Source organism: Protomyctophum parallelum, assembly GCF_964188405.1.
Source record: "Protomyctophum parallelum genome assembly, chromosome: 2".
Taxonomy (NCBI): Eukaryota; Metazoa; Chordata; class Actinopteri; order Myctophiformes; family Myctophidae; genus Protomyctophum; species Protomyctophum parallelum.
The window spans coordinates 23,782,031-23,795,179 of record NC_139699.1 but is presented as its reverse complement, the minus strand read 5'-3'; the positions used below and the strand labels follow the sequence as shown (position 1 = coordinate 23,795,179).

The 13,149-nt window shown below is 43.5% G+C and overlaps 1 protein-coding gene across 1 annotated transcript in view; it reads left to right on the top strand.

The window, feature by feature from the left end:
- Window positions 1-5,981, top strand: part of LOC310854569 (potassium voltage-gated channel subfamily A member 1-like) — a gene marked incomplete at its 5' end in the record, with an annotated part of 16,712 nt that extends 10,731 nt beyond the window's left edge. Inside the window, 3 exons of the mRNA XM_083759246.1 lie at window positions 5-285; window positions 1,648-2,034; window positions 5,239-5,981. Coding sequence (XP_083615372.1) covers window positions 5-285; window positions 1,648-2,034; window positions 5,239-5,819 — 1,249 coding nt within the window. The 3' untranslated portion in view covers window positions 5,820-5,981. The remainder of the gene's footprint in view (window positions 1-4; window positions 286-1,647; window positions 2,035-5,238) is intronic.
- Window positions 5,982-13,149: the final 7,168 nt, after the last annotated feature.

Below are 13,149 nucleotides of genomic sequence, written 5' to 3'. Positions count from 1 at the left end.
CGAGCTTCGACGCCATCCTCTACTTCTACCAGAGCGGCGGGCGCCTCAAGCGACCCACAAGCGTGCCCTTCGACGTCTTCAGCGAGGAGGTCAAGTTCTACGAGCTGGGCGACGACGTCATGCTGAAGTTCCGCGAGGACGAGGGCTTCGTGAAGGAGGAGGAGAAGCCGCTGCCCCGCGACGAGTTCAAGCGGCAGATCTGGCTGCTGTTCGAGTACCCGGAGAGCTCCAGCCCGGCGCGGGGAATTGCCGTGGTGTCCGTGCTGGTCATAGTCATCTCCATAGGTAGGTATAGGCTAGCCTATATGTGTTCAGTGGTGGAAAAAGTAGCAATACTGCAATGAAACACTCTGTTTAAGTGAAAAGTCCGAAACTCTAAATTTACTTGAGTAAAAGAGGCTATGCTACAAAAGTATTGGCATCAACACGGCTTCTTAAATACCAATGATAGAGCAGAACATCCCATTTCACAATTTTTTCAAATGTATAACATGTATTAAAAATCCTTTGAAAATAGCAGATCTATACAAGCTCACACAATTACACGCATTGTAGATCAAATGGCCAAAATGTATAGGCCTAGGGCTGAAGCCAAGTGTTAAATTGATGTTTTGTAATAGGCCTAATACAAATACAAATACTTACAAATACAAATACTTTTGTTAGGCTGCCTCACTAAAGTTCTGAAAACAAATAAATGTAGTGAAGTAAAAGTACAATATTTGCCTCTGAGATATAGTGGAGTATAGCCTAAAGAATTTGAAGTAAAGTAAAATACCTCAAAATTGTACTTATGTAGGCCTACAGTACTTGAGTACATGTACTTTGTTACTTTACAGCTATGTTTGACATGATCCTATAGGATTAGGATCCCACACGTTTAAGCTGCAAAGAGAAAAATATGAAATTTGACCCCCCCCTGCACACACACACCCACAAGGACCCAAACTATAGTGAAAATAGCAGATCTGCAAGCTCACGAGTTACACGTTGCATCGGAGCTTGTAGTTCGGCCATTTCACTGGGTATACTTCTTAAACATTTATTTTTAAAGATTTGTTTCTGTAGCCTACTGTATGCCTTGGTTATTGATAGGACAGTATAGCGTAAATGGGGAAGAGAGCTGAAGAGTGACACGTTGAGGAATTAAGACATTTACTTTGTGGTAAAATGTCATAAATTGTGTTTTGGTTAGATGATTATGAAAGACTAGAATTATGTTTAGGAAAGCTATTTCTCTTTAGCAGATTTAATATGTAAAATAATAATAATGCAACTCATTGCAACTTCTTGCAACCATTATCCCCAATGGCAGTTGGCATTGCAATGATTTGCATTGGTGTGGCAAAACACTAGTTGCATTGGTGCGGTCTGGCTCAAATGTTTATTTGTCTATTTCTCGCTCAAATGTTTTCAAAAACATTTTTGAGAGCAATGTTTAGCTGTAAATTACATTGTGTAATGTGTGTGTGCATGTTAACATGGCTGTCATGTTGGAATCAGCAGTAAATCAAGCGGGGCACGGCAGGTGCTCCGAGGGTTGGATTAGGCGGTCTGTTATCAAGAAATAACACACGGCGACTGACCAATCAGAATCAAGCATTCAAGCAAGCAATGTAATAAATGTATATGTCTTATCTATCATAGTCATTTTCTGTCTGGAGACGCTGCCGGAGTTCAGGGACGAGAAGGAGTACCTGCAGCCGAAGTCGGGCAACTCGTCCCTGGAGCCGGACCACGGCTTCACGCCGTTCAACGACCCCTTCTTCATCGTGGAGACAGTGTGCATCATCTGGTTCTCCTTCGAGATCATTGTGCGGTTCTTCGCCTGTCCGAGCAAGACAGACTTCTTTAAGAACATCATGAACAGCATTGACATTGTGTCCATTTTGCCTTACTTCATCACGCTGGGCACGGACCTGGCACAGCACCAGGGGGACAGCAACGGACAGCACGCCATGAGCTTCGCCATCCTGAGAATTATCCGCCTGGTCCGAGTGTTCCGCATCTTCAAGCTGTCCAGGCACTCCAAAGGTCAGTGGTGGAAACCTACTCAAGTTTGACCTACTCAAGTTTCTGCACCTATAAGAACTGGTTGGAATAACGTATTCCTTCCACGCGCTCTACGTCCAACCAGGGAAAGTCCCCCCTGTCAGGTGTAAAGGAGCAACTTGGACACTCAGGCATGAAGGAAGCATGAGTTCAAGTCCGTTGCTCTCCCCTTGTCGCCCATATATGGGGACTATAGGTTGGGGGAGGGTGTGTAGAGCCCAGGATCACATTAGATAATTGACACAGGGGTGAAAAATGGGTTACAAAATCGTGGGATAAAAAAAGATTAAAAAAAAAAGAACAATTTCGAGAAACCTTTACTTTTTAGGACTACTTGAGCATTTTTTGATAGCCTACCTCTACTACATTACATCTCAGAGGCATTGAACACAAAAACAAAACGTAATTAATTTAACCCATTTAGACCTGAGGCCGATTCTGTCAAATTGTTATTTAAAATAAATAAATAAAGACAAAAAGTTACATGTACTGTATAGTAACTAAAGAGACACAGAGGTTGCTCCTGGGTTGAAAGGTATAACAAAGTATAGCTTACAACAGGTCTAAATGGGGTAAACAGAACATTGCTACATTTTAGGAGAGCACTTCACCCATTTTCAAACTTATGGTTATTCAGTCAGGACAACTCAAGAATGGATGGAATATATATTTATTGAATATAAGATGAGCAATATATTTATTATGGTTTGGCGATGTATTGGATCTGCTTTTTAGGTAGTCAGATCAAGCGCATCAGTCCCGACCATAGTGACTCTGAATCCCCCATACCTAAACAGTAGATCCAAAACGTCAGGTGGTAGCTGGGGTGGAGGTGGGTGAGCAGCAGGTTTGTATACAGCAGCACGCTGATACAGCAGCAGCAAGAAAGGAAGCAGGAGGAGAAATGCAAAAGTTAAAGTAGCCGGTATGAAGATGGAGTGAGTGTGTGATTGGCTGAGTGAATCATGTGAATGAGAGCGTGATGCTGAGGCGGCCCAATTAACGGCCGGAAGCAACTGCACTGAGGTTCCCTGACTGAACTTGCTCTGCGCATGTCTACGACAGGCACAAATGCTCATTTGGTTCATTATGGCCCAATTTCCGTCTAGGCTGTGGACAGTTCAGAAACATGCCTACCAATAATTATTGGTCCTTACTAATGTAAATTAAACGATGGCTAGCCTCGTTCCCAGCCTTACTCATCTGCGAAGAGAAAAGCCAACTTAAGGCAGAAAGTGTATTGGCGGAAGTGTCGGGCCAGAACATCCGTCAGATGTATTTCCTCCGGATACGATAGTTTTCGACTCAATCACAACACTTAATTCACGGGGAATGTAAACAGATTTGTAAAGCATCAACATAATTTCCTTGAGCGGTACTTCCGCCAAAGAGACGTGAAACTCCTTAAATACTTGGAATCACCACTAGATGGCGGAGCAGTAGCGCTGCCGCCATCACTCCAATATGGCAGCAACGCTTTGTCTATGGAACACCTCAAACACGCACGGTCGTGCATGCACATGCATACATGCATGAGCACACATGCACCCTGACTTTCTGAATTAATATGTTACTAATTTCAGCTTTGATCCATTCATAAATATGATAAATAAATGGGTAAATAAATATATGAGAGTAGAATATGATAAAAACAAGTTTTTGTTTTGTACAGCATGACTATTTAATATATTTGTAAAGTAACCGGAAGTTACGTAATCACTCCAATATTGAGGAGGCACTGGGCATTGGTTGTTACTATGGGACTTAATGGGAGTTCCGCCTCTTTATATAGAATCTCTTTGGTTCCACCAAAATCCTGCTACTTCCACCGATAGTCCGATACACTCTCTACAGCGTAGATACACTCTCTACAGCGTAGGTCTTGCCCAGCGTGTACCATGGCACAATTTCCATATGATCACTCTGCGTCTCATTGGTGCACTGTGGACAGTTGAGAAACATGCCTACCTATGACATCATCGATGAGGATTCCAAGCTAATGGAAACTACAGCCTTTCTCTTCCTGGAATGTCAAATGCACACTGGCATAGAAGCCTTTGTTCTTGCAATGATCATAATGATAATGATAGTATTAATTAGGGATGCACGATATAATCAGCCACAAAAATGCCATTTCGGTATCGAGTCGGTCTCAAAATAATCCTGATTATTTTCACAGATATTGATGACGCAATAATAATGTGACCATCAATGGCTTTGTACTCGCAGAGCAGCAGTTCTGTAACTCAGAGATTGTACACATTGAACCAAATGGACCCTTGCAGTTCTGTAACTCAGAGAATGTACAAATTGAACCAAATGGACACTTGCAGGTCTATAACTCAGTGTACAAATGAAACCAAATTGCATGTGTGTAACTCAGAGACCTTTCCATTTGGTTCATTAGTATACTTCTGAGTTATAGGGCCTTAATGCTAGCCTGGGTTCCAGCCTGATTTGCTGCGTTCCGCGGGTCTGAAATGTTGACTTGCGAAGTGACATTTCAGACCCGTGGAATGCAGCAAATCATTTATTGAGACACTTCAGCTCAGATTGACCATAAACCATTTATTGCAAAGCTATTGCATGTTAGTATGGCGGTGTGGCTCTGCTCATGTGATAATCTGATAAACTGTGTACACAGCTCTGATATCACATTTGATATCTCCGATTATCTGTGCACCGAGACACAGCTCTGATATCACATTTGATATCTCAGATTATCTGTGAACCGAGACACAGCTCTGATATCAAGACCCCCCCAGAGCAGAGCCAAAGATACAATAATTCCATGAGCAAAATACACAGTAATAACACATCAACACAAGAATCGACACAATCGCAAACAATCAAATAATATCCCATAACCCCTGGACTAAGAACTACAGGGAGGAGGCCGGGGAGGTGGGGAGAATTTTCACACTGAACTTTGACAGCTCAGCATGAAGAATGACTAGTGAGCTGAGCTCAGTAGGTACATTGTAGTGCTTCAGTAATCTAAGATAGCAGGTAAACAATGAACATAGCATCAGTCTCTAAACAATATAATATTAAATAATAATAATTATAATTATAACAATAATAAAAATAAGGGTAATAATAATAAGGGCAATAATAATAAGGGCAATAATAATAATAATAATAATAATCTGTGCATTGAACCTCCTTGCATGACTTCCCACACAGGTCTGCAGATCCTGGGCCACACGCTGCGCGCTTCCATGCGTGAGCTGGCGCTGCTCATCTTCTTCCTGGTGATCGGCGTCATCCTGTTCTCCAGCGCCGTCTACTTCGCCGAGGCCGACGAGCCCACGTCCCAGTTCACCAGCATCCCGGACGCCTTCTGGTGGGCCGTGGTCACCATGACCACGGTGGGCTACGGCGACATGAAGCCCATCACCGTCGGCGGCAAGATCGTGGGCTCGCTGTGCGCCATCGCCGGCGTGCTGACCATCGCGCTGCCCGTGCCCGTCATCGTGTCCAACTTCAACTACTTCTACCACCGCGAGACAGACAACGAGCCGGCGACACCGGCGGCCGTGGAGAGCCTGCCGCCGGGCGTGTGCCCCTACTTCCCCAACTTCCTGCGGAAGTTCAAGGGGTCGCCGTCGGGGTCGTCGCTGGGCGACAAGGGGGAGTACATGGAGATGGAGGAGGGGGTGACGGAGTCCCTGTGCGGGCTGGACAAGAGCCCCAGTAAAGGCAACGGGACGGACATCATCAGCCGAAGGAATAGTAACACTAAGGCCGTTCAGACGGACGTGTGACCACAGAGAGACGCGGTCCTCGCGTTTAGCAACGACCCGTTAGAACACACACAGCAGGTTGTCCAGTCACACCCTCTAGCACACACGTTTTAACGCACATGTTACACCCGCTCGTGCACGCCGACGCACACACACACACACACACACACGCACACGCGCACACGCACACACACACACACATACACACACACACACACACACACACACACACACACACACACACACACACACATATGTATATATATATATATATATATATATATATATATAATATATATATATATAGGTAGGCTATATATCCCATTAAGACCTGAGGGCGAATCTACAAATGACTTCTAAATCAGTAGTTCTCTAACTTTCAAGAGCTTGTATATCTGCTATTTGTGAATAGCCAGCGCTTTTCTGCGCTATTACATTAGCTTCTTTCTCGGTTTTAATGGAATATATTATTTTTTTCACGCACGCACGCACGCACGCACGCACACGCACACACACACACACACACACACACACACACACACACACACACACACACACACACACACACACACACACACACACACACACACACACACAATTTAGTATGAATTGCACACAGTACAGTAGTACATTGAATTCCCCAAACAATACAATGTTGCATTTTCATTGTGGCTGCTTTAGAACAAATAGATCAGAATGACAAAACGTACCATAGGTATAGTCTCACCAAAATTTGCTTCTCACAATTTATGACCAACGTCTTGCCCGATGGGTCAGTCGGTTCCCCTTGACCCATGTGGGCTTCCAAATGTAACATTATGAACGGCAGTGGTGGAAAAAGTACTACATTTATTTTATTTAAGTAAAAGTATCGATACTGCAATGTAAAAATACTCAAAAGTCCAGAATTTTAAATTGACTTGAGTAAAAGTACAAAAGTATTGGTATCAAAATGTACTTAAAGTACTAAAAGTAAAAGTACTCATTATGCAGAATGTCCCATTTCACAAGTTTTCAAATGTATAAATATCTTTTGAAAATAGCAGATCTACAAACTCACAATGTGTCGTTCGAAATGTATGTATGTTTTGTAATAATCAAAATCTGCAAAGTAACTACAGTACTATTAACTAAACATTTTCAAATAATTGTAGTGGAGTAAAAGTACAACATTTTCCGCCGAGATGTAGTGGAGTAGAAGTAAAAGTATTAAAATTTTGAATTACTCAAGTAAAGTAATAATACCTCAAAATTGTACTTACTGTAAGTACAGTACGTAAGTAAATGCACTTAGTTACTTGCCACCACTGATGGACGGAGAGAAGAAAGACAGGCTAATGCATTCGCACTTTATGAGTTTCATTTGTCAATAACAAGAAAGAAAGAGAACGCGATCATTTTTGCTGTTTATGCAATAAAGTCAAATTTGTTTGCACTAATTATGTAAACTCAGCTCGGGTTTCTGACGGACTTCGACGTTTGTGCAGTTGAGACAGAATCTGTAGGCCATGAAAAATGGCAATAATTTAGTCATCCCTCCAGGGACCACTTTAGGTGAAGAATGTGGATATTTATATTATTATGACTTTTATTTTCACCTCGGAAGACGTCAAACTGGTTGCCATGGCGCGTTCGTCAATAGTTCCAGGATTAGGCTAATAATAATAATAATAATAATATGTATGTCTGACGTAACATATTACTGTGTTATTATAAGCAAATGACAACATTTAGTGAAGTCAAGAAAAACTAGGGCTAGAAGTAAATTCTATACACACTCAACGTTTTCTCCCCACAAAATAGGCCAAACTAAGCCTTGTGTCCACTAACCGTGACAAGCGAAGCACAGGATTCGTCTCTGGTCTAAGTTTCATTGCTCTGAGAGAAAGATGACTTGAATGGAGATGTTTTTCAAGGTCCCATGGTCTCTCCTCTCCTACTCCTCAGTGTCATAATTATAAAACCACCTCAATGTGACAATATCCCTTTACACATGGATGCCGGCCGGAGGGGAATAAAGCTGCGGTAGAAAACACTCCTATAACCGAGGGAAAACTTCATACCGGGGCTGGCAGGCAAACCTCTCTTATTGTCTGCTGGAACCTCGTTGCACAAACGTTGTTTTTCCACCGGAGGACTGTGGCTGTTGTCTCTCCCAGCTCGCAAGAGGATCCACTGCAACGACGAGAATGTCTTCCATGGTATGTACCCCATTTTTGTTGTTGTTGTTGTGTTCATTTCCTGTTAAAATCCTGCGTGTTAATGTAACTCAGAGAGTGTACATGGTCCATGTGGTTCGATTTGTACATTCTGAGTTATACAAACATGCACATAAATCTGGTTCCATTTCCAGAGTTAAAGGTAGGGAGTAAGGGTATATTCTTTGGTTAAAAGGTTGGTTTAAAGGTTAAACCACTTTATCTGATAGCAATCATTGCAATAGAGTGTTTGGTCAGTAACGGTGTCTCCCTGTCTCTCCAGCTCTTTAATAAACAGAAAATATGCTACATTTTCAGGTGGGTCGCCAAATTACAGCAGATAAGGAGAAAGTACCCATTCATCACCTTCATTTCTATAGTGGTCCAGTTCCAATTTTGTCTGCTCATTTCCTTTGTCATCACTTCAAATTGCCCTTGTTGAATCTGTATCCTGTGTCTGAGATAAAATTGGTAACCTGACCTGAAAATGCATTTTCTGTTTAATAAAGAGCTAGCTAAAACAGTGGAGACTCCTGTTACTGAGCACAACAAACCAGGGGCGAAAGTACCAGGCAATGGGCCCCGGTGCGAATATTTTGTGTGGGCCCCTAAAATATTGTGGCTTGGGACAGGGGGGGGGGGGGGGGGGGGGATGCGATGCGAATTGATGTGATATGATGCGTTGCGCTTCATTGCACCAAATGCGTCTTTGAACTGTACCTAAGCGATCTGATAGTAAAATATTCAATCAATTAGCATGTTTCACTTTCAATCAATCTTTATCTGTGTATCTGCAGGACTGCAGGGCTGCTCAGAAATGACTTTGGACAGATGGAAAAAACTTTAGTTAAACTTGCAGAGTGACAGATTACTTTACCTTTGTTACATCTTCTGAAGTGCTGACATGACATAATAATCCCATCTAGTGTTTCATTAGCGCGACGGAACGTGACAGAATAGGCTACAGCTGAGCTTGTTGTGCTGCTGACAGCTAGACAGCGCTGCATAAACACATGCAGTAACACACACGTTGAAACAAGGTGGTAAAGATACCAAGAAGGAATGGACAGTGATGTCACTGACAAATCCTTGGTGTTACTCTTCCTGCGACCAATAGCCCGTTGTCCTGACTCTTCTTCTTCTCCCTTCATGGGCCCCTTGGAGCTATTTTTAGAGCTATTTAACACTTTAACTAAAGAAAATCACTTACCCCGCCATTAACTATATTAACTCTCTAATAACTTGTGTTCTTTAATGGTGGAAAGAGCCTGCGGGTTCTTTATAGGAATGTGATTGTGAATAGGGGTGGGACTATACACTACGATATCTGTGGCGATATTAGGCCCTCGATAATGATAATATCACGATATTCGATATATTGCGATATTCAATATATTGCAAGAGATTTCATCGATATATCATATATCTGTAACTGAAAATGAAAAAAAATAACCATAAAAGGCAAAACATCTGGAATTAAGTATTTATTCCAAAATCTTACAAGATGTTTTGTGTCACAAACTGGCCAATAAGTACAATCGTGCCTCCAGTAAAACACTGACTGCAAGTTTGCAACTTGTCCACAACTTGTCTGTCCACAACAATGGGTAGCCTACTACTACTACTGTACTACTAACTAAGCAATGTCACAATATTGGAAGGATGATAAAATATATATCGTGTATGTTTCGCGATATATTGCAATATCGATATATTGTCACGCCCCTAATTGTGAACGCTGTGAGAGAGACAGATGTACAACACGTACAGTATGTATTGTCTAAGGGCACCACCACCACTAATTTAAACCCCATATAGCCTATAATATTAGGCTAATTTAGTCCCTGTGCATATTGTTTTCAGTCATTTTACAATGTCACCCCATTAAAGCATAATAAAATGAATAGGCCCTCGGCAACAAAGAAGGGCACTTGCATGCGTGCATAAACGTGAGTTATTCTGAGCCACAAATGACACACTGGATTTTACTCAGCGTCGCTGATAGCGTTCGATAATCATGTTAAAAATGGGACATCTTTTTTGATTGGCTGACGTTTTATTGACAGAAATGCACAGTGCATGGTAATAGATCAGTTACTGATGATCAGCCGTTTAAAAGCTGTTGGTTGCTTCACCTGGCCCTGTATAAAGAGAGACTGCTAAATGCCTACATTGTAAATTGCAAGGGATGCACTGATCATGTGGTTCGGTAAATGGGATGACTGAGCATTTGTCAAATGTACCGAAGTTTAGTTACACAACATGATATAATGTTGATAGCCGTCACCAGGTTTTTGTCTCATCTTTGTCTTCATTTTAGTCTTGTTTAGTAATAGTATTTCGTCCAGCCTGGATTATTGCAGTCTATACCTTGTTGAGCTGTTGGTATATGCCTTTATCCACCCATCTTTATCTTAGGTCCTAGATTCACAGCATCATGTAGACCAGTCCAGAACTGTGCACCCCTTACATTATGACGTGGAATTACTCAACCGAGTGCTTGCTTTTGCTTTCAAGTTCTCAAACATTGTCATGTCAAGGACCCCTATATTATGAATTTGGCCATGGACCTCCATCTGAAAATATTTTGTACAAGAGACCCCCATGAGGGAAGAAAACAAAATCAAAATATTAAAAGAAAACTGAAGGTATCTACGTTTTTCAAGATTCTTCAAAAATAACATAATACCAATAATACCAATAATAATACTACTAATAACATACGATTTATATAGCATTTTTTTGGTATAAATATGGATTGATGGTTGAAGTTGTTAAACAGATTTTGATGCTATCTTAACTATTGCTGGGGACCTCCTGGAACCCCTTCACTAGTTCTCTCAGTGGGGTCTTGGGGACCTTGATGGGGTTGCAGTGGGTCTGCAGAAAAATGAGGAACAGTTTTAAACACTTTTCAGCTATTTCACTATAGCAGTTTAATAGCAGTTTTGCAAGCTCTTGTGATGACGTGTCCACATCTTTACAAATGTGGACACATTTTCCCTGGCGCAAAATCATTTAAAATGGGGGTCTGTGGGCAAACAGATACATATAAACGTGGAGGAGAGGTCCTTGAAATGAAAATGTTTGAGAAGCAGTGATGTAGAAAAAGGCTTCAGACTGAGGACAAACAACCCCCCCACAGTTTAACTAATTGCGAACGCAGTGAGCCACTTACTATGACAGCAGGGGCTGAGTGTCTGTGTGTGTGTCACGCTGTGTGGTGTCACGCTGTTACACCACCGGCCCGCCACCAGAGGGCGCAGCTGTGGCACGCACGCACGCACGCACACACACACACACACACACACACACAGGGCGCAGCTGTAGCACACACTAGAGGGCAGAACGGGTCCACCCGGACCCGAATACCCGAGAACCGACCTGAGAACCGAGCCGGGTCGGGTGCAAAATATTGACGTGCCGTCGGGGAACGGGTCGGTTCCATTTCAAAGCTGCGGATCTCGGTTCGGGTATCTGAAATGCAGAATACCCGAAATGCCCGTGCAGGACCCGAGCTTTATTATATATTGTAACGATCCCAGGAACCGGAGGCAGAGACGTAGTTCCAATGATAAAGATCTCTCTTTATTATAGTTCAACAATCATCCATATAACCACAGCATTTGTGTGTGTACATGCTAGCCAGGTTTGCTCTCTCAACCTAACTACCAACACAGCCCCTCACAGGCTCACATGCCGCGTCACTCACTCCTCCGTCCCGGGAGTCCCACCCCCAAGACAGTCCCATTGGCTAAAGCCACATACACAGTCAGTTGTGTGAAGTCAGCCTTCCGATGTGAATGTGATCCACCGCAGTTTGGAATAAAGCCTAATTATTACAGCACGTCGTCCTTTCTGATTGTACACATTGTGCAACGCAAGACACAAACTGTAGGCCTACTTAACCATGCGACGCATTGCGAGCTTGTAGATTGGCGCTTTTCAGCGCTCCTTTGTAGAGGAGGGGGTGATGCATTGCTGACGTTCAGTGTTCAGTCTCATAATCACAGTGAAAATGAGCATAATATAGGATTGGACACACCACGGGTGTAACGGGTCGTCGGGTCTTTCGGACCGGGTAGGTTTTTTTCGGATCCGAACCTGTTTTTATCGGCTCCGGATCGGACCGGGTCCAATGATTTCGGGTCCGGTTCCGGGCCGGGTGCGGCCAATTAGAATGTTCTCGGATCCGGATCGGTTCGGTTCTGATATCACCGGGTCCGTTTCGGGCCGGGTCCAATTTTATGGACCCGTGCTGTGCTCTAGCACACACACACACAACCACACACACACGAGCTGCGTTCGCTTCACGCGTTTGCGCGTCTTACTTGTCTTATGAAGCAAGCAGAGCATTGAGAAAGATAAACAGCACTGAGCCTGAATACTTTATCTTGGAGGTCACAGTGTGTGGAGTATTGGTGTCAGGAGATGTCATGTAGCTTACACTTATAATCAGGGCCAGATTAATGCTCAATGAGGACCCTGGGCCAATTATCTACCTCCCAGCCTGGCCTTTCACTACCCACAATGGGCAGTCAATCCACCTGTCACGCAAGCTCACTGCAGCATTAAGTTACAGTCTGTAACCTACACTATTTACGTGATATTTGTATTTATTCGATACATTTAGAGTAGTCAATATTTTTTTACCCCTTACTGGGGGTAACCGACTGGCTCAACCTGCCAGTCAGGAAACCCCAACCGAGAGGACATACTGTTGTATCCTACTGGCTCAACCTGCCAGTGAGTAGCCCCCACCGGGAGGACATACTGTTGTATCCTACTGACTCACCTGCCAGTGAGGAGCCCCCACCGGGAGGACATACTGTTGTATCCTACTGGCTCAACCTGCCAGTGAGGAGCCCCCACCGGGAGGACATACTGTTGTATCCTACTGGCTCAACCTGCCAGTGAGGAGCCCCCACCGGGAGGACATACTGTTGTATCCTACTGGCTCAACCTGCCAGTGAGGAGCCCCCACCGGGAGGACATACTGTTGTATCCTACTGGCTCAACCTGCCAGTGAGGAGCCCCCACCGGGAGGACATACTGTTGTATCCTACTGGCTCAACCTGCCAGTGAGGAGCCCCCACCGGGAGGACATACTGTTGTATCGTACTCCTCCCATTCAACATTCCCTGTTGAAAGGC